The sequence below is a fragment of the Mytilus edulis genome, chromosome 14, assembly GCF_963676685.1.
Source record: "Mytilus edulis chromosome 14, xbMytEdul2.2, whole genome shotgun sequence".
Taxonomy (NCBI): domain Eukaryota; kingdom Metazoa; phylum Mollusca; class Bivalvia; order Mytilida; family Mytilidae; genus Mytilus; species Mytilus edulis.
In genome coordinates, this window is record NC_092357.1 from 61,540,215 (window position 1) to 61,563,738 (window position 23,524).

Here is a 23,524-nt window from a genome sequence, read left to right on the forward strand (position 1 = left end):
TAGCGAAAAAGTTGTGAAATATAAACACCGTAAGATGGTGCCAAAGGAACATCACCATCTAAAAATGGAAAATTAACAATAGGGAACGAACAATCGTCTCTTTTGTCGTAAATTTTAGTGTGGAGTTTCCCGTTTAAAACCGAAATATCTAAATCCAGGAAAGGACAGTTATTACCGAATAAATTTGATTTATTCAAAGTAAGTTCCTTGGGGTAAATTTCAGCAGTATATTGAGAAAATTCTTGATTATTTAACGAAAAAATGTCATCAAGATAACGGTAAGTGTTGTTGAATTCATCAATTAAATGCAATTTCGACGGGTCTTTACTGAGTTTAGTCATAAACTGTGATTCGTAACAGTACAAAACAGGTCTGCTATTAAATAGGCACAATTAGGGCCATGGGGATACCTACAACCTGTCGATAAACTTTGTTGCCGAAACGTAAATAAATATTATCAAGGTGAAAACTAACAGCTTCAATCATCTCATCACATCTCCAGTTAGTATATCTAGCATATTTATCTTTCTCATTAGAGAAGAAGGCTTTAAATGAGTTGCAGCAAATATATCTACATTCAGCTTTACCAAACGACTATTTAATTAAATAGGAAAACTTTTGTTTAATAAGATAGTGTGGAAGTGTAGTGTAAAGAGTAGAAAAATCAAAACTATTAACAGAATCAAAAGGACCATCAAAAGCACGTAATTTATCTAAAACATCCAAAGAATTTTTTACACTCCAAAATTGGTTTATACCGCTATGTTCATATATTTTATTACAATAGTTTATGAAAAGCTCTTTAATAGTAGTTAATGAACTAGTTAAGAGCACTGAAAGATTAGTTGTAGAACACTTACTAGAGGCGGAGATGAAACGATATTTAAATGTTTTTTTTGTGTAGTTTAGGTAGCCAATACATAGTAGGGACCTTCAAATGTTCAGAAGAAGCCTTAAGCTTTGATGTGGTTGTGATATGCTTGTTTACTATATGACTCTCTGTGGAGCGGGTGGACTTGAATGTAGATGAATTTAAAATTTCATTCTTAAGAACGTCCCTATAGTATTTACGACATTGTTGGCTGCTTTTTCGGCTGGTACAAACACAAACCGCTTTGAAAGTATTTGAAGTTTATTTCTTATTCTGAAATAGGTGTATTATGACTGTACTCTATTATTTACTTCTAAATTATTTTCAAAATGTGATATTCTCTTATCTATCACATTCATACATTTATTTAAATAAGAATCAAGAGATTTTTTATCCCATTTTTCCCGTTGACACCATTTTTTACAAAACGAGGAAAGAGCATCTTATGGTCTATATTCATCAATTAACCCTTACAACATCTTAAATTTCTTAATACCACTTTCCTTGGTGCGCAGTTTATTAAATACAGAAAGCGACCTAAACAAACATTAAGTGCATGTTTTTTCTAATCGGATTAAAATGAACACACATCATTAACAGAATACAAGTAAATCTGTTTTTAATATCGGAAAAGCAAACGCCTGACATTTTCTGACTTATGGTAATATATACAAATGCATTAACATTATTGTGTCAGAAAACGCGTAAACATACATTTATATTATTGATATTGTAGATCTGTCTTTAATAGATATAAAAGATGTGGTATGAAAGCCAACGAGATAACTCGTCATCAAAGTCACAATTTTGATGGTAAATCATTATATGAATGTTTTTTTAGGGGGTCATATATAGCGAGAAACATACTAGTTACCCTTTTCCTGTTTGTATTTGAGTCATGCATCGATTACCATAAGAGAAACCCGTTTCACACATAATTCAGTACAAATACATTTTTTTTTAATAAAAAGAATTCCTACTACTTCCAGTTGACATATTTTTGTATATAATGAATAGATATAAGAAGATGTGGTATGAGTGCCAATTAGACTACTCTCTATCGAAGTCACATGATAGATACAAGCAAACAAGCAGCCAGTCACACGACATGTACAAGAAAACAAGAAGATCGTCACATGATATATACAAGCGACAAAGCAGCTAGTCACATGACATTAACAAGCGACTAAGCAGCCAATCAAATGACATATACCAGCTACTAAGCAGTCAGTCACATGATATATAATAAAACAACCAAGCAGCCATCCCATGACAAATACAAATGACTAAGCAGCCAGTCACATGACATACACATCCAAACCAACAGCAAGTTACATGACATATACCATCGACTAAGCGACTAAGCAGCCAGTCACATGACATATGCAGGCGACTAAGCAGCCAGTCACATGACATATACAGGCGACTAACTAGCAAGTCCCATGACATATACAAGTGACCAAACAGCCAGTCACATGACATTTACAAGCAACCAAGCAGCCAGTCACATGACATATACAAGCGACTAAGTAGCCAGTCACATGACCTATACAATTAAGCAACCACACAGCAAGTCACATGACATATGCAGGCGACTAAGCAGCCAGTCACATGACATATACAGGCGACTAACTAGCAAGTCCCATGACATATACAAGTGACATTCAGCTTTACCAAACGACTATTTAATTAAATAGGAAAAGTTTTGTTTAATAAGATAGTGTGGAAGTGTAGTGTAAAGAGTAGAAAAATCAAAACTATTAACAGAATCAAAAGGACCATCAAAAGCACGTAATTTATCTAAAACATCCAAAAAAAATTTTACACTCCAAAAATGGTTTATACCGCTATGTTCATATATTTTATTACAATAGTTTATGAAAAGCTCTTTAATAGTAGTTAATGAACTAGTTAAGAGCACTGAAAGATTAGTTGTAGAACACTTACTAGAGGCGGAGATGAAACGATATTTAAATGTTTTTTTTGTGTAGTTTAGGTAGCCAATACATAGTAGGGACCTTCAAATGTTCAGAAGAAGCCTTAAGCTTTGATGTGGTTGTGATATGCTTGTTTACTATATGACTCTCTGTGGAGCGGGTGGACTTGAATGTAGATGAATTTAAAATTTCATTCTTAAGAACGTCCCTATAGTATTTACGACATACCACCACCACATTGTTGGCTGCTTTTTCGGCTGGTACAAACACAAACCGCTTTGAAAGTATTTGAAGTTTATTTCTTATTCTGGAAATAGGTGTATTATGACTGTACTCTATTATTTACTTCTAAATTATTTTCAAAATGTGATATTCTCTTATCTATCACATTCATACATTTATTTAAATAAGAATCAAGAGATTTTTTATCCCATTTTTCCCGTTGACACCATTTTTTACAAAACGAGGAAAGAGCATCTTATGGTCTATATTCATCAATTAACCCTTACAACATCTTAAATTTCTTAATACCACTTTCCTTGGTGCGCAGTTTATGAAATACAGAAAGCGACCTAAACAAACATTAAGTGCATGTTTTTTTCTAATCGGATTAAAATGAACACACATCATTAACAGAATACAAGTAAATCTGTTTTTAATATCGGAAAAGCAAACGCCTGACATTTTCTGACTTATGGTAATATATACAAATGCATTAACATTATTGTGTCAGAAAACGTGTAAACTTACATTTATATTATTGATATTGTAGATCTGTCTTTAATAGATATAAAAGATGTGGTATGAAAGCCAACGAGATAACTCGTCATCAAAGTCACAATTTTGATAGTAAATCATTATATGAATGTTTTTTTAGGGGGTCATATATAGCGAGAAACATACTAGTTACCCTTTTCCTGTTTGTATTTGAGTCATACATCGATTACCATAAGAGAAACCCGTTTCACACATAATTCAGTACAAATACATTTTTTTTTAATAAAAAGAATTCCTACTACTTCCAGTTGACATATTTTTGTATATGATGAATAGATATAAGAAGATTTGGTATGAGTGCCAATTAGACTACTCTCTATCGAAGTCACATGATAGATACAAGCAAACAAGCAGCCAGTCACACGACATGTACAAGAAAACAAGAAGATCGTCACATGACATATACAAGCGACAAAGCAGCTAGTCACATGACATTAACAAGCGACTAAGCAGCCAATCAAATGACATATACCAGCGACTAAGCAGACAGTCACATGATATATGTTAAATCAACCAAGCAGCCATCCCATGACAAATACAAATGACTAAGCAGTCAGTCACATGACATACACATCCAAACCAACAGCAAGTTACATGACAAATACCATCGACTAAGCGACTAAGCAGCCAGTCACATGACATATACAAGCAAAGAATCAGCCAGTCACTTGAAATATACAGACACACAAACAGCCGGTTACATGACATATACAAGCGACTAAGCAGCCAGTCACATGACATATGCAGGCGACTAAGCAGCCAGTCACATGACATATACAGGCGACTAACTAGCAAGTCCCATGACATATACAAGTGACCAAGCAGCCAGTCACATGCCATTTACAAGCAACCAAGCAGTCAGTCACATGACATATACAAGCGACTAAGTAGCCAGTCACATGACCTATACAATTAAGCAACCACACAGCCAGTCACATGACATATACAAGCGACTAAGCAGCCAATTACATGACATATACAAGCAACCAAGCAGCTACTCACATGACTTATATAGGCAACCAAGCAGCCAGTTACATGACTTATACAAGCAACTAAGCAGCCAGTCACATGACCTATACAAGCAACCAAACAGCCAGTCACATGACATATACAAGCAACCAAGCAGCCAGTTGCATGACATATACAAACAAACAAGCAGCCAGTCACATGACATATATAAGCGAATAAGCAGCTACTCATATGACTTATACAGGCAACCAAGCAGCCAGTTACATGACTTATACAAGCGACTAAGCAGCCAATTACATGACATATACAAGCAACCAAGCAGCCAGTTACATGACATATACAAACAAACAAGCAGCCAGTCACATGACATATATAAGCGAATAAGCAGCTACTCATATGACTTATACAGGCAACCAAGCAGCCAGTTACATGACTTATACAAGCGACTAAGCAGCCAATTACATGACATATACAAGCAATCAAGCAGCTACTCACATGACTTATACAGGCAACCACACAGCCAGTCACATGACATATACAAGCGACTAAGCAGCCAATTACATGACATATACAAGCAACCAAGCAGCTACTCACATGACTTATACAGGCAACCAAGCAGCCAGTTACATGACTTATTCAAGCGACTAAGCAGCCAGTAACATGACCTATACAAGCAACCAAACAGCCAGTCACATGACATATACAAGCAACCAAGCAGCCAGTTGCATGACATTTAAAAGCAAACAAGCAGCCAGTTACATGACATGTAGAAATAATCAAGCAGCCAGTTACATGACATATACAAGCAACCAAGCAGCCAGTTACATGACATATACAAACAAACAAGCAGCCAGTCACATGACATATATAAGCGAATAAGCAGCCAGTCACATGACCTATACAAGCAACCAAGCAGCCAGGCACATGCCATATACAAGCCACTAAGCAGCCGGTCACATGACATATACAAGCAACTAAGCAGCCAGTCAAATGACACATACAAGCGACTAAGCAGCCACTCACATGACATATACAAGGGACTAAGCAGCCAGTCACATGACATATACAAGCGACTAAGCAGTCAGTCCCAAGACATATACAAGTGACTAAGCAGCCAGTCATCTGACTTATTTACTTCACTTGTACTCGCAGAATCGATATTTAAACTTCACAGCTGACTTGAATGTAAAATAGGCTAGATTATTAACTCGAATATTTTCAAGGTTTGTACAATTATCTGCAGTGATTGATAATGATTTTTGTAAAGCATGAAAGGCACCCACAACAAAAATAATTCATTTTCGAAAGTTATAGGTTGTTTCAACTTCCGACATAATTTTGAAAATAATTTCTCTTATTTTTTTCAGAAAGTTTGTAATAAATCAAGTCAGTATTGAGCAGTGATACGTGCGAGGAATAGAAGTTCACAAGACCTAGTGCTATAAAAAATAACCTTGACAAGGCTATAAATAGAATTCGTCTGAAGCGCTCATCTTGATTTACCTTCATCATGAACGCTCAGAGACGAAAATCTTTTCAAAGGAACACTGGCTCTTTTAAAATGTTACGAATAATTTCTGTTGCAGATCTAGAAGTAGGGGTTGGCCGCGCTGGGGCGGGAGAGGGGCGTACTAAATGTAAGAACCCTTTCTACTCTCTCAGGCAGAGTTGGCTTAAAATTTACATGAATTTAGCTATTTATTTTAGGTATTTTTGAAATATAGCTCTTCAACGGTTTCGGTACTTATACATCCTCGGATTTCAAATGTTTGGCTTTGAGCGTTCCTGCTGAAGGTAAATCCAGAGAAGCGCTTCGGACGCAAGAAATTATTAAACGTATTGTTTTCAATTTTTACATCACTGGGTCATACCTCTGCTGGTGGATTATCAGTCCCCGAGGGTATCTTCAGCTCAGTAGTCAGTATTTCGGTACTGACATGGTTTAACAAACTTTACTAAAATTGTCCGTTTATAAATTTAGAAATTGGACGCAAGAAATTATTAAACGTGTTGTTTTCAATTTTTTCTTTGATCGCCAAAAAGAATCCAAACATCATTGAGTCATGTGTTCACGATATAGAAAGTTTTAGTATAAAATCGTCAAGAAAATCACCTCGTTTCGCTCGACGATAAATGTTAGAAATTACGTCCCTTTACAAACATCCGGGATCTGCTCCTGTCTTTCGTGTAATATTTATTGTTTTATATTGTCATGTAGATTATATGACAAGTTCTTAGTTCTGATCATAAATTTTGTTTCATATAAATTTAATTAAAACAAAATGAAATGCATGGGGATACATGAAAAATATCATTGCTTTATCACCCCCGTTTTTGGTGGGGTTCGTGTTGATTAGTCTTTAGTTTTCAAATTGAGAATTTTGTACTATTATTTGTCTGTTTGTCGTAATCAATTTTGACACTGGCTTTGTCAGTTTGTTTTTGACCTATGAGTGTATCTCTGGCTCCTCTTTTACAGTTGGAGTATAAGAGAAACAAAAATCACACCTACCGAATGGATGCGTTTGAAACAGTTTCTTGATGTCCAATACATATGTAATTTTTTTAGCTTGGTTCATGTAAATACTACGTCACATATGAACATGCGTATGACCAACGAAAGTCATGCAAATTAAAAAAAAAACAATTATATTACACATCAAATTCCATGGTGCTGAAACAAGTTTGAGGAGAGTGCGTTCCGGATAAATCTGGTTGAAACGCCCTTTTATCGGAAAATAAAGTATGACCATGAAAATCTGTTACAAAAACACAAAAGTATACCACAACCTTTACACTTAATTAATCTTGTTGACTTTTTATGAAATTTTCCTTCTTTGATCTGTTTTACAACCTACACAATTAAATGTTGTTTGACATCAGTTTAGGGGCGATTATTTCTGCTTTTTATAAAGTGTTATTACATTAATTTGAACAGATTTTCATGAAACTTTATAGTATATAAACAGGTAACACCAATGATTTCAACACTCCATCAGTTCCACCAAGATGTTGTTGAGAGTGATAGCTTTAATAAGCACTGTCCTGGTTTTGGGTAGTGCGACTTACTACAAGCCACCCCGTGAGTATATATTTTAAAATCATTTTGTTTCTTTCTTCATCCTTTTTTGCCTTTCTTTTGTCTTTTTTTGTCTTTTTTTTCTAACTTTCTTTCTTTCTTCTTTTTTCGTTCATTCATTCATTCTTTTTTATCTCTCTTTTCGGTTTATAATCTTTTTATTGGATTTATGTTTCAATTTTCTTCTTCTTTTTTCTTTCTTTCTTTTTTCTTTCTTTATTTCTTCCTAACTTTCTTTTTCCTTTCTTCTTAGCTTTATCTTTTTTTTGGGGTTTACTTTTTTGGGGGGGTTACTTTTCTTTTATTATAATAATTATTGTTTATATTTTCAGGAAGATGTCCCAGTGGCTGGTATCTCCATGGAAACAGTTGTTATTTTTTCTGTCGCACACAAGTTAACCAGAAAGCAGCCTCTGTAAGTTCATTTTCTTAATTATACTTAAAGTATAACATTTACGAATTTGATGACCAGTGTTAGACGATAAAGGTCAATTTCTAAAACGTATCAACGTATTTTATACGAGTTACACGGCGGGTGTTACATGTGTAGCAGAATATGATTACCCTTCCGGAGCATCTAAGATCACCTACGATGTGTTGGGTTAGGTTCGTGGTGCCCATGCAGTCTTCAATTTCCAAGTAGTGGTCAGTGAAAAATTATTGTCTACATCGTTTTCGTTACATATTATTACGTTGCATGCCGGTCTTTCTTCGACTAAGCAGACGACCATTTGATTTCCGGCTGAAGGGGATGACAGGAACCGGAAATTAACAATTTGGTCTGAGACAGGATTAAAATAAATATTCTGTAATATAACCTGAACATATCCTAATATATCATCTAAAATTGGTCTTGAATTTCAGGACATTTGCGAGAAAAAGGGAGGTTACCTGGCAAGAATAGACAATATTGCAGAAGACAATTTTCTAAAACAGCAAGCAAAATCTCTCAGTAAGTAGAATATAGTTATAGCTACTACAAATGTAGTATGTTTTTTTTTTAATTGATGAATGATGTTCCAAGTCCACAGGAACAAATATTTTTTTGGGAGACTATTTTTACTGTTATCCTTTTTATGTTTTATGCATTCTTCATAATAAGAACTATCGCAAATAGATCCTTTAAGAAATATAAAAATAAGGAGATGTGGTATGATTGCAAATGAGACCAACTTCCATCAAAGTTGAATTGGAAGTAAACGATAATATGCAACCACACGGCCTTCAACAATGAGAAAAATAGCATACAGTATGATCGGTTAGTCGGCTATAAAGGCCCCGCCGTGACATGAAAAATATGCAACAATTCAATTGATACACCTAACGGCCTAATTTATAACAAAACAATTACGTTTTCGTTTATCTGTCTAGAGTCAGAAAATATTGTATTTGTGTTATAGTTTTTTGACGATATCAATCAAATTATTTTTTTCAAATATTCACACTGCATGTAAGGTATGGGGAATACTGAATATTTTTTTGGTGGTCATCTGCTGACCACATTATTTTTTGAATAAAGGAAAAAAAGTTCAATGGTCGTTCTATATAAGCTTAAATAATTATGACGCATTGGAAAACTATTTTAATGTGTTGCCGTGACGCCTTCCTCCATAGCATTTCAATGCGTCTCAATTATAACTATTTGAATTTGTAAGATCTATAAAATTTGTTCTACCACTTATCTTTAGGTATTGCTGGGAAAGGAAGCTATTGGATTTCGTCTAAATTATAACTAATAGTATTTGAATTTGTAAGATCTATAACGTTTGTTGTACCACTTATCTTTAGGTATTGCTGGGAATGGAAGCCATTGGATTTCGTCTAAATTAAAACTATTTGAATTTGTAAGATCTATAACGTTTGTTGTACCACTTATCTTTAGGTATTGCTGGGAAAGGAAGCTGTTGGATTTTGTCTAAATTATAACTATTTGAATTTGTAAGATCTATAAGATTTGTTCTACCACTTATCTTTAGGTATTGCTGGGAAAGGAAGCTATTGGATTTCGTCTAAATTAAAACTATTTAAATTTGTAAGATCTATAACGTTTGTTGTACCACTAATCTTTAGGTATTGCTGGGAAAGGAAGCTATTGGATTTCGTCTAAATTAAAACTATTTGAATTTGTAAGATCTATAACGTTTGTTGTACCACTTATCTTTAGGTATTGCTGGGAAAGGAAGCTGTTGGATTTCGTCTAAATTATAACTATTTGAATTTGTAAGATCTATAACGTTTGTTGTACCACTAATCTTTAGGTATTGCTGGGAAAGGAAGCTATTGGATTTCACCAGTATGTAAGAAACGAGTATACCAATACAAATGCTCTTGGAAACACGAATCTAATAATAAGGCCGTAATCTACGAAGGATGGAACAGCTTGGAACCAAACAGCAACCAGAAATGCGCAGTACTATATTGCGGGTACAGTTACTCATGGAATGATTTCAACTGCAACGATAAAGCTTACTACATCTGTGAAGTGAGTACTTTGAGCTAACTATTGAAGCACCTCATGGGAGTGTCCAAGTTACCACATAATCATAAATGTTTTGCCAATAATCACTTTTTTTAATCAAGATAATCAAATAATCGAAAATGCAGTCCTAGATTAAATCAAATAATCATGAAATATTTGTTCTGGTAATCGAATAATCACTGTAAAAACAGTCGAGTAATCATATACTCAAAAACCCAATAATAGTTTACTTTTAAACTCGAAACGATGCATTAAATTGGTTGCTTATTTTGCAATGATGTATTCAAAGCAAACAATTGTGAAACTCACTTGATTTTTGTTACGAAGTGTTTTATGTTGAAAACGGTTTCTATTTTACCAAGTCAATCCTGTTTTATAATGAAAACGGTTTCTATTTTACAAAGTCAATCATGTTTTATGTTGAAAGCAATTTATGTTTTACCAAGTCAATCATATAAAAAAGAAGATGTGGTATGATTGCCAATGAGACAACTATCCACAAAAGACCAAAATGACACAGACATTAACAACTATAGGTCACCGTACGCCCTTCAACAATGAACAAAGCCCATACCGCATAGTCAGCTATAAAAGGCCCCGATAAGACAATGTAAAACAATTTAAACGAGAAAACTAACGGCCTCATTTATGGAAAAAAATGAACGAAAAACAAATATGTAACACATAAACAAACGACAACTACTGAATTACAGGCTGCTGACTTGGGACAGGCACATACATAAATAATGTGGCGTGGTTACAAATGTCAGCGGGATCCCATGTTTGTTTTGTGTTGAAAACGGTTCTGTTTTACCAAGTTAATCATGTTTTATGTTGAAAACGGTTCTGTTTTACCAAGCCAATAATGTTTTATGTTGAAAACGGTTTCTGTTTTACCAAGTCAATCATGTGTTTTGTTGAAAACGGTTTCTATTTTACCAAGTCAATCTTGTTTTATGTTGAAAATGGTTTCTGTTTTACCAAGTCAATCTTGTTTTATGTTGAAAACGGGTTTTTCTGTTTTACCAAGTCAATCTTGTTTTATGTTGAAAACGGTTATCTGTTTTACCAAGTCAATCTTGTTTTATGTTGAAAACGGTATCTGTTTTACCAAGTCAATCTTGTTTTATGTTGAAACATATTTTTTTTTAATTTTGGATCCCCAATGCTCTTCAACTTGTACTTGTTTGGCTTTCCAAATTTTGATATGAGCGTCACTGATGAGTCTTATGTAGACGAAACGCGCGTCTGGCGTACTAAATTATAATCCTGGTACCTTTGATAACTATTTCTGTTTTACCAAGTCAATCTTGTTTTATGTTGAAAACGGTTTCTGTTTTACCAAGTCAATCATGTTTTATGTTGAAAACAATTTCTGTTTTACCAAGTCAATCATGTTTTATGTTGAAAACGGTTTCTTTTTTTCCAAGTCAATAATGTCTTTTGCAAAGACATATAATAGTTTATGACTGTATTACACTACTGTTATTTGCTACCAAGTCAAATTCGTTGCTTGTAGATGTGGTATGATTGCCAAGGAGACAACGATCCACCGAAGTTCAAATGAAGGGGATGTTAAGCTGGTTCGCGACTTACTGCTACACTTTGCTTATAGATTTTGAGTGTAGCGTATTAAAAGTAGAATCCAGTTTAAATGGATGTTAGCAATTATAGGCAACCGGGTATAATCCAGATTTTTTCTGAGTTAAATAACTTGAAACTTTTTGATGCTGTTAATTAATCAGTGGATCTATTTTAGAAACTTGTTTAGTTATCTCAATCACAGCAGTTATGCATTTTGCTTGTATTTTTTACCAACAGAAACACACATTATGCATTTTGCTTGTAATTTTTACCAACAGAAATACACTTTATACATGTAACTTCAATATTGAAATTGAGCAAATATGTTTTTTTTTAAATTTAATAGAAAAAAGTACCATCCCGTGTAATTCCACTACCGATCCCACGACCTCTTCCAAGGCCTTATCAAAAACCAGTTCTTAAACTAAGACCGAAGAGTTCACCTGACTCTGATTCGTCAGATTCCTCTGAAAAGAAAAGATCAAAGAAGAACAAAAAGTATGGCAAAAAAAGTAGCAGCAGCTCAAGTGATGAAAAGAAGAAATTGAAAACATACAGAAAAAAATCTGGCAGCACTGGAAACTACAAAGTTGGAAAAATCATAACAAGGTACAACAAAAAGTCTGGCAGTTCTAACAGTAGCGAAAAATCCGGCGGTGGAAAAAGTAAAAGAAGATACAACAAGAAATCAAGCAGTAGCAGCTCAAGTGAAGAAAAGAAGAAATTAAAAACTTACAGAAAAAAATCTGGCAGCGGTGGAAACTATAATGACGGAAAAACCATAACAAGGTACAACAAAAAGTCAGGCGGTTCTAACAGCAACGAAAAATCCAGTGGAGGGAAAAGTAAAAGAAGATACAACAAAAAATCAAGTAGCAGCAGTTCCGGAAGTGACGAAAAGAGCGGGAAAAGGTCGTATTCAAAGAAAATACCTTCTCCACCAAAACCACTTTCTCTTCCGCCAAAACGATATTAGATATACAATATACAGCAAGGGTACATAGAGATAAAACTCACAAGTATTTAAGATGGAAATTAATATTAAATTTTCTCATTTGTTCTTGAGAATGTACTCAATAGTTCTAGCATACTAGAAGAGTTCTTATACAGTGTATACATTATGTAGTTATTAAGTATTAGAAATTAATAAAATGTTCTGTATTGAATCAGTTTTGTAATATTTGTTGGCGATAAAACGATTACATAAAAAGTTGTTTGTATATTAGCAAGTGATAGAGTTCATAAAAATGGTGTACAACACCACACGAACGAGACGATAAATATATGTGCAAATCTACTTCAATTATAAATTTTACGGTGTATCTATCACATTTTTTCTTTCTTTTCGAAATAGGTATATTTTCGTGAAATAAGATACATGCGAATACAATTGCAGTCCACCTTCTTAGACAGTTTTTGAAATAAAACACACAATGGTTAATTACAACTACACGTGAATAATTATTCGTCAGAACGTTAACTGACCCGTGAAATAGATATGAACAAAATCGAAAAGCGTATGACACATGCTAAATAAACTAAACCTTAGCATTCAGGATCGAAATGTTGTTACCAGACGCACATCGTTGTCAATATATTGGAATTTGATACGACTGTTATATAAGTGAGAGGTTTAACGCTATAAAATCAGGTTCAATCAACAATTTTCTACATAACAAATACATGCACCACGTTGGGAATATGACAGTTGTAATCAATTTGTTTGATGTGTTTGAGCTTTCGATTTTGCCATTTGATTAGGGACTTTCCGTTTAGAATTTTCCTCAAAGTTCAGTATTTTTGTGATTTTACACTTAAAGGGTTAAGTTCATCACACATTTTTCAACAATTGAAAAAAGTTTAATTCATTATCTTTGAAATAGCATTGCTGCTTATGAGGATGCTTTTAAACACAAACTTAAAAGTAGTGAAGTTGAAATCATCACGTCAAAAATATTACGTCCGCCAGGTTTGGTTGACCGTTATGGAATTTATGTTTCACAGATAACGGCGAATACATTCGAATTATTGTAACCACAACCCTGCCTTTTTTACCTCGAAAGTGACCTATCAAATCAGACTTATCACCTGTTTTTTTTTCTCTCAAAGGAACAGCAGGACGGTCGCCACATGAAGAGTAGGATTTGCGTACCCTTTCGGATCATATGAGATCCACTCTGGTTTTGTAGGATTCGTCTCAGTCTTTAGTTTGTCCTTTGTGCGTTTTTCTTTTTTTTTGCAATGGCCTGATCAGTTTAATTAGTATCTTTTGCCTCTCTTTCATTTGTAAATATACCACTTACTACGAAATCTTAGATAAGACATTGTTTTACAATCAATTAATTTTTAAAAATTGTGTCTAATACTGTACTATGTAATTATTGCACATGGAACAAAGTTCAGTAGAGTATAATGTTTTATCCAATCCGGCAGTCCTGTTATTGTCATCACGACTCCTCTGAAACCATACACCAGAATTTCATGAAACTTTGAAGATAGCTAGGACATAGAACGCAAATGTGCATATCGACATAATACTACAAAACAAAATCGGCCAAATTGAATTATGATGATAACTATTAAGACTAATGGAAAATTTGATCAAATCTGGCGTTACAACACAAATGATGCATACTAAGAGTCGATACTCCCTCATTTTTAATATGATGTGCCAAATTGAAGATAATTTGTATTCATAGTGTATTACTATATGTGAAATTTGTAGTTTATTGGCCGGATAAAAACATCAAAACATGAGGGTCAATTTTAATCCTTCGTAAAATTACTCCTTTGAATTTGCGTTTGAGTATTTTTTTTCTGCAATGCGTACGAAGTAGGTGTCGTTGATATGCTTTCAATAGCTGAAAAGATTGTCATTTGTGTGTCTGTTTTCTGCAATACAGAGAGAGAAACATACTGGACATAAAATGTGACCATTTCAAAACGCGTTAAAAATCACTTAACTTCCTGAAGATCTCTCTTTTATGTCTCATTCTCAATCACAAATTATAGTTTATCTCGTTTGATACTAAACGATAAAGCGTTTTTTGAACAATCGTTTAATTTGAATTATACAGTTAGCTTGCACTACTGTTTTCACATTTTCACTCACAATCTTGCAAGTCTCTTAAATTTTTCGTAAAAACAGGTCTCTAATCCCGTTAGTATTATAGTCCCAGTGTCGACCAACAAAAAATTACGACATATTTGGGATAAAAGAAGGATAGTGAGAAGCAAATCCATCGAAATCACTTATATAATTTTTTTTTTTATATATTTCCAAGGAATATTATGCAAACCTGCTTCAACCAAAGGCAACATTATCATTTTTTTAACAACTGAAATAAAAGGAAAGAAGTGAGTAAATGCATAACATAATGAAAAACAATTTTAATAAGATTATTTTTTTCTGATACAATATATGTCAATACAGCAATGTTAAAAATATATTATTGAACAATAAAAAAATGATAGAAAATAAATGTAAATTATAAAATCACAATATATATAGAATGGTTTTGTTATAACATTTTCAAGAAATTTCACTGTAAACCTTAGAGTCTAGATCTGAACTGCTTAAATGAAACCCTAACGCAATAAAAGAGGTAATGATAAATAATAACAGTGGTATTTTTCAGAGATAGTCGTAGCTGTAATGTTGATAATGTATTTCATTACATACAGATGCATTAAAGATTATAGGCAAAAACTTAAAAGTTCGTAAAAAATCGTCATTTAAGGGCAATCACTACTATAAGGGTCAGCAAATGATTTTTATAATAATTAATCTCATTCTTTGAGATCTTGTATTGCTGATTAACTGTTGAGGTTTATAGTTTCTTCTTATCTTTTATATATATTGAATACTTGGGTTAACGACGACAATGGCTGCTTAATAATGGAAATATTTCACCTAGTCATTTGGATCAGGTGGGCTAAATATAATAAAACATCTCTACTAATCTAAAAGGCACGCACTCTCTTCAGAAATATTACTTAAAGCGAAAAAAAATACAAAAAAGCATATGTCAAACTTAATCAAAGCAGGTTGGTAAAACACATGGATCATTTTAATATTTGCATCATGTTTAGGAAATAAAACAACCTCAAACAAGAGTGTGCAAAACTGAAATGTTGTCAGGCTTTATCGATTTTTAATGCACTTTTGTGAAGGTCCCAATCATTTCCATCATGTTAATAAGACGGATGCCACATGTGCAGTGGGATCTGCTTACCCTTCCAAATCACCTGCGATCATTCACAGTTTGTGTTGCTTAGTCTTTAGCTTTCTATGTTGTGTCTTGTGTACTCGTTTTTGTCTGTGTCTTTTTCTCTTTTTAGCCATGGCGTTGTCAGTTTATTTTCGATCAATGAGTTTGACTGTCCTTTTGGTATCTTTCACCCCTCTTTTTTTTAAGTATCTGGCTGGCCAGACTTATGTGAATATACATGAATGTATTAAGTACTTCCCTAGACAGTACTATTAAACCAATATGACTCCAAGTTTATCAAAATACTCTTTCTTAAAAATGTGTACATCAATCTTTTAAAAACGTTAATTAAAACTAGTTACAAGTAAAAATTGGTCATATACAGGTATATACCGGCAGATAATCTACTAAAAATAGAGTTTTACTTCTATTTTCGTAATAGTAAAATGGCGGTCAGATTGATTTGTTTTTGTTCAACAGAACTTTTTTTTAACACTTAAGAAAAAATCATGCCAAATTAAGTTAAAACTGGCTGCAAGGTTTGATAGCATATAATCGTTCAAAAGCGGAAACCAAAGGATGGATACACAGACGCTGACTCAAACCTGATGGGCAGACCCGCTGATATACCATTATTATTTTGTTACAAAACAAATACAACATCATGTGTCACTGTCACATATTAATGATTAAAAAATGGTGCATAAAATGTATCTTTTAAATATTCTTCATTCTCTGCATACCAAAGATACAAACAAAATATGATTTACAGCATGTAAAAAACTAAAAGAACAAATTAGAAACAAAAGTAGAAACACACATTAATAATGTCAACTAAAATCATTGATAGTAAATTTATATATTAATACAAATATGTTATGCATCACATTAAAATATTTACAAAAAAGGTTTATGAATCTACACAATTTCTAGATTTTGATTTTTAAAACATGTTTAATACAACTGTCAAAAAAGTTGAAGATGTCACAAGAAAGCTAGTAACACCCATGCAATCAATAACATTTGTATCGAGAGAGATCAGGCGGATATCCAGTTGAAATTAAACAAAAGAAATGAAACTCTTTGTTAGAAAAGGTAAAAAAAAGTCCTAGTTGGTATCTTTGAATTGTTTACATTTGTATGTATGGGCTTTAAACACTCAAAAAGATGCATAATTTAAGACTTTATGCAAGATATAGTACGTGTTTTAACTTAAATTATAGTATTTAGTTTCGAGATGTAAACTTTTAAATTATAGACAAATTTTCATAAAACAGTCAATTGTGGTAGGTAGATACAAATTGATCTTTTTCGTGCATAAGCATATATTCCATAGAAAGATGTGTATTGATCTTTTAAAGCCTAAATTTGAATTTCTGCGACAACATTGTTTTTCAAAAGCATCCTAAAAATGGTTGATAATTTCATTTGTTATTTATGTTCGGGTGTCTTTGAGTTGACTTTTCTGTCTTGAAAATCTCGCTTCAAATGTTTGTATTTTATATATCTAGGATACAGGTTAAGTTCAGAACACTAAAAGTACCATAAAAAAGAAACATATATTGGTCAAATATAACTGGTATGGAAGGATCGTTATTGTGCTATGTGGATACATTAACCGGGTTTTAAAGCTAATTGGCAGCGCTTCATCCCTACAATGGCTTCCATTTTAACGATTGTGAAAACAAGCTGGCGTAATGGAGAAATAGTGTTGATGAAGTAGAATCCTGACTGAGATAAACTCTTTTCAGTGAATGATTGGGAAGTCATGAGAAGAAACTTCCATAAGATCTGTTCTACCATTGAATGCAAAAATATCATTCAGCACTTCAGTTCAGCACTCAAAAATTGTAGTCTATTTTCGTTTAGGCTCCTGATATTTTTTTGTCATCTATGTTCATTCATGAACTTATTCACATCTGGTGATGTAAATGTGTTGTACATTTGGGATTCTTAGATTAAACGGAATACTGACATGTCGAGTCTTGATGACTATGCTAGGCAAATGTTTGCTTGTTTCCAATTTAAAGTGATCTGTACTCCATATCTAATTGTATTCAGGTTTAGACTTACTAAAGACGTTTGTAGTACTATCTATATAACAGCATATATGAAATACAAATTCTTTGTAAACTAACTTTAAGAGTCTGACGTAAGAAGAGTAAAGTTAAAGCATAGAAATAAACATAGCAAAACAACGAATAAAATGACTGTCAGAAAAAAGAAACCCATTTTTAGCATAAAAATCAAATAAGACAATAAATTATCTGACTGATAGAGAAACAGATGCAACTTACGAAACATATGCAGAAATTGAACCCTTACTATATCACCAAGTAATGAAAGAATTGTGATATTGACTTAGTTCAGTTCTATTCTGTTTTTAACTGTTTACACAGTCATCTTTGTTCATTACTGTCTGATTTATGGGTCATTAAAAATGGGTCTTCAACGCAGCGAGAAATCCCGCACCCGGAGGTGGTCCTCAGCTGGTCCCTTAATAAAAATGAGTACTATTTTAGTGAAATTTTACGTCTTACTCAACGCTAAAACATATAAATGAACTGAAATTAAAAAAAATATTCAAGACTAACAAAGGTCAGAACCTCCTGACTCGGACGGACGCAAGTTTCATAACCGTATGGTTCTCTGATATCAAACTCAGCATACTAACCTTTTCAGTATGACTTGTCATCTACAGAGAACTGATAACATCTTTGTTAAGTATATCAACGTTAATGTTCTCCTCTAACTTTAGTCTTACTTTATCAACATGTTCAGTATGACTTTCTATGTACAGAGGACTTATACCATCCATGAAAGATATATCAACGTTAATATTCTCATTTAACAGTGTGATTATCATATAAGTAATTATCCTACCACTTTCTGATAATAAAGGACTAGAGCTATACCTATTACAAGGACTAACGTTAGGATTTGTCGCTGACAGCAACCTTACTATCTCAGTATGTCCATTCTGTTTTGCTATAAACAAAGGACTACAGCCATCCTTGTTACATAGATCAACATTTGAATTCTTTTCTAACAGTAACTTTACAATCTCCGTGTGCCCATTCTGACTTGCTAATAACAGAGGACTACAACCATCATTTGTACACAGATCGACGTCAGAATGTTTCTCTAACAGCAATTCTATTATTTCCGTATGTCCATTCTGACTTGCAAAATACAGAGGACTACATCCATCGTTGTTACATAAATCAATATTGGGAGACTTTTCTAACAACAGCCTAACTATATCAGTACGACCCACATAACTTGCACACAACAGGGAACTACAGCCATCTTTTTTGCAAATATCAATATCGGGATTTGTCTTTAGCAGTAATCTTACTATATTGGTGTGTCCATTTTGAGTTGCTGTGTACAGAGGACTACAACCCTCTTGGTTACATAGATCAACATTGGGATTTGCCTTTAACAGCACCCTTACTATCTCAGTGTGTCCGTTCTGACTTGCTTTGAACAGAGGACTACATCCATAATTGTTGCATAGATCAATATTTGGATTTTTCTCTAACAGCATACATACTATCTCAGTATTGCCATTCTGACATGCTATGTTTAGAGGACTACATTCATCATTGTTACACAGATCAACGTTAGTCGTTTTCTCTAACAGCAACCTCACTATCTCGGTATGTCCGTTTTGACTTGCAAAGTACAGAGGACTACACCCATCAGTGGTACATAAATCAACACCGGGAGACTTTTCTAACAACAGCTTTACTATATCAGTATGTCCCTTGAAACTTGCACATAACAGGGAACTACAGCCATCTTTGTTACAAAGATTAACATTGGTATTTGCTTTTAACAGCAACCGTACTAATTCAGTGTGTCCATTCTGACTTGCTTTGTACAGAGGACTACATCCATCACTGTTGCATAGATCAATATTTGGATTCTTATCTAACAGCATACATACTATCTCAGTATTGCCATTCTGACATGCTATGTTTAGAGGACTACATTCATCATTGTTACACAGATCAACGTTAGTCGTCTTTTCTAACAGCAACCTCACTATCTCAGTATGTCCATTTTGACATGCCTTGTACAGGGGACTACATCCATTATTGTTACAAAGATCAACGTGATAATTTTTCTCTAACAGCAACCTGACTATCTCAATATGTCCATTTTGACTTGCTATGTTAAGAGGACTACATTTATCATTGTTACATAAATGAATGTTAGGTTTCTTCTGTAACAGCAACCTTACTATGTCAGTATGTCCATTTTGACTTGCCATGTACAGAGGACCACATCCATCTGTGTTACATATATCAACATTTGGATTATTTTCTAACAACAGCTTCACTATCGCAGTATGTCCCTGGTAACTTGCTAATAACAGGGAACTACAGCTATCTTTGTTGCACATATCAACGCTTGAAGCTTTCTCTAACAGCATCATCACTATCCCAGTATGTCCATTCTGACTTGCTTTGTACAGGGGACTACATCCATTTTTATCGCATAGATCAACGTTAGGAATTTTCTCCAACAGTAAACTTACTATCTTAGAGTGTCCATTCTGACTTGCTTTGTACAAAGGGCTACTGCCATTCGTGTTACATAGATCAACTTTGGGATTTTTATCTAACAGCATACACACTATCTCAGTGTGTCCATTCTGACTTGCTATGTTAAGAGGGCTACAATCATCCTTGTTACATAGATCAACTTTGGGATTCCTCTCTAACAGCAACTTTACTATTTGAGTATGGCCATTCTGACTTGCTATATACAGTGGACTACATTCATCATTGGTACACAGATCAACGTTAGGATGGTTCTCCAACAGCAATTTTACTACCTCAGAGTGTCCATTCTGACTTGCCATGTACAGAGGACTACATCCATCAGTGTTACATAGATCAACTTTGGGATTTTTATCTAACAGCATACAAACTATTTCAGTATTGCCACTCTGACTTGCTATGTTAAGAGGACTACACCCATCTTTATTACAAAGATCAACGTTTGGAGTTTTCTCTAACAGTAACCTTATTATCTCAGTATGCCCATTTTGACTTGCTATATGCAGAGGACTACATTCATCATTGGTACACATATCAACGTTAGGATGGTTCTCCAACAGCAATTTTACTACCTCAGAGTGTCCATTCTGACTTGCCATGTACAGAGGACTACAGCCATCAGTGTTACATAGATCAACTTTGGGATTTTTATCTAACAGCATACAAACTATTTCAGTATTGCCCCTGTGACTTGCTATGTTAAGAGGACTACACCCATCTTTGTTACAAAGATCAACGTTTGGAGTTTTTTCTAACAGCAACCTTATTATCTCTGTATGCCCATTTTGACTTGCTATATGCAGAGGACTACATCCATCATTGTTACACAGATCAATATTAGGAGCCTTTTCTAACAGTAATCTTACTACTTCAGAGTGTCCATTCTGACTTGCTTTGTACAAAGGACTACTGCCATTCGTGTTACATAGATCAACTTTGGAATTTTTATCTAACAGCATACACACTATTTCAGTGTGTCCATTCTGACTTGCTATGTTAAGAGGACTACAATCATCATTGTTACATAGATCAACTTTGGGATTCCTCTCTAACAGCCACTTTACTATTTGAGTATGGCCATTCTGACTTGCTATGTACAGTGGACTACAATCATCATTGTTACATAGATCAACTTTGGGATTCCTCTCTAACAGCAACTTTACTATTTGAGTATGGCCATTCTGACTTGCTATAAACAGTGGACTACATTCATCATTGGTACACAGATCAACGTTAGGATGGTTCTCCAACAGCAATTTTACTACCTCAGAGTGTCCATTCTGACTTGCAATGTACAGAGGACTACATCCATCAGTTTCACATAAATCAATATTGGGGCTCTTCTGTAACAACATCCTTACTATTTCAGTATGGCCCTCATGACTTGCCAATAATAAGGAACTACATCCATCTTTGTCACATAGATCAACTTTGGGATTTTTATTTAACAGCAAACACACTATCTCAGTGTGTCCATTATGACTTGCTATGTTAAGAGGACTACAATCATCATTGTTACATAGATCAACTTTGGGATTCCTCTCTAACAGCAACTTTACTATTTGAGTATGACCATTCTGACTTGCTATAAACAGTGGACTACATTCATCATTGGTACAGAGATCAACGTTAGGATGGTTCTCCAACAGCAATTTTACTACCTCAGAGTGTCCATTCTGACTTGCCATGTACAGAGGACTACATCCATCAGTTTCACATAAATCAATATTGGGGCTCTTCTGTAACAACATCCTTACTATTTCAGTATGGCCCTCATTACTTGCCAATAATAAGGAACTACATCCATCTTTGTCACAGAGATCAACTTTGGGATTTTTATTTAACAGCATACACACTATCTCAGTGTGTCCATTATGACATGCTATGTTAAGAGGACTACAATCATCATTGTTACATAGATCAACTTTGGGATTCCTCTCTAACAACAACTTTACTATTTGAGTATGGCCATTCTGACTTGCTACAAACAGTGGACTACATTCATCATTGGTACACAGATCAACGTTAGGATGGTTCTCCAACAGCAATTTTACTACCTCAGAGTGTCCATTCTGACTTGCCATGTACAGAGGACTACATCCATCATTGTTACACAGATCAATATTAGGAGCCTTTTCTAACAGTAATCTTACTACTTCAGAGTGTCCATTCTGACTTGCTTTGTACAAAGGACTACTGCCATTCGTGTTACATAGATCAACTTTGGAATTTTTATCTAACAGCATACACACTATTTCAGTGTGTCCATTCTGACTTGCTATGTAAAGAGGACTACAATCATCATTGTTACATAGATCAACTTTGGGATTCCTCTCTAACAGCCACTTTACTATTTGAGTATGACCATTCTGACTTGCTATGTAAAGAGGACTACAATCATCATTGTTACATAGATCAACTTTGGGATTCCTCTCTAACAGCCACTTTACTATTTGAGTATGACCATTCTGACTTGCTATGTACAGTGGACTACAATCATCATTGTTACATAGATCAACTTTGGGATTCCTCTCTAACAGCAACTTTACTATTTGAGTATGGCCATTCTGACTTGCTATAAACAGTGGACTACATTCATCATTGGTACACAGATCAACGTTAGGATGGTTCTCCAACAGCAATTTTACTACCTCAGAGTGTTCATTCTGACTTGCCATGTACAGAGGACTACATCCATCAGTTTCACATAAATCAATATTGGGGCTCTTCTGTAACAACATCCTTACTATTTCAGTATGGCCCTCATGACTTGCCAATAATAAGGAACTACATCCATCTTTGTCACATAGATCAACTTTGGGATTTTTATTTAACAGCAAACACACTATCTCAGTGTGTCCATTATGACTTGCTATGTTAAGAGGACTACAATCATCATTGTTACATAGATCAACTTTGGGATTCCTCTCTAACAGCAACTTTACTATTTGAGTATGACCATTCTGACTTGCTATAAACAGTGGACTACATTCATCATTGGTACACAGATCAACGTTAGGATGGTTCTCCAACAGCAATTTTACTA

General features: G+C 34.2%; 1 protein-coding gene across 1 annotated transcript; it reads left to right on the forward strand.

The window, feature by feature from the left end:
• Positions 1–7,518: 7,518 nt before the first annotated feature.
• On the forward strand, positions 7,519–12,862 carry LOC139503324 (micronuclear linker histone polyprotein-like). Its single transcript, XM_071293096.1, has 5 exons — positions 7,519–7,636; positions 7,966–8,048; positions 8,498–8,585; positions 9,892–10,115; positions 12,043–12,862. The coding sequence occupies exons 1-5, from the start codon at positions 7,564–7,566 to the stop codon at positions 12,670–12,672; spliced, it is 1,098 nt and encodes a 365-aa protein (XP_071149197.1). The 5' UTR covers positions 7,519–7,563; the 3' UTR covers positions 12,673–12,862.
• The last annotated feature ends 10,662 nt before the right edge of the window (positions 12,863–23,524 follow it).

Bases quoted from the DNA above. Each gene is read 5' to 3' on its own strand.
- LOC139503324 (XM_071293096.1), top strand. From the start codon at position 7,564: ATGTTGTTGAGAGTGATAGCTTTAATAAGCACTGTCCTGGTTTTGGGT. The intron at 8,049-8,497 runs GTAAGTTCATTT...CTTGAATTTCAG, and splicing joins TTAACCAGAAAGCAGCCTCT to GACATTTGCGAGAAAAAGGG. The intron at 10,116-12,042 runs GTGAGTACTTTG...TAAATTTAATAG, and splicing joins AAGCTTACTACATCTGTGAA to AAAAAAGTACCATCCCGTGT.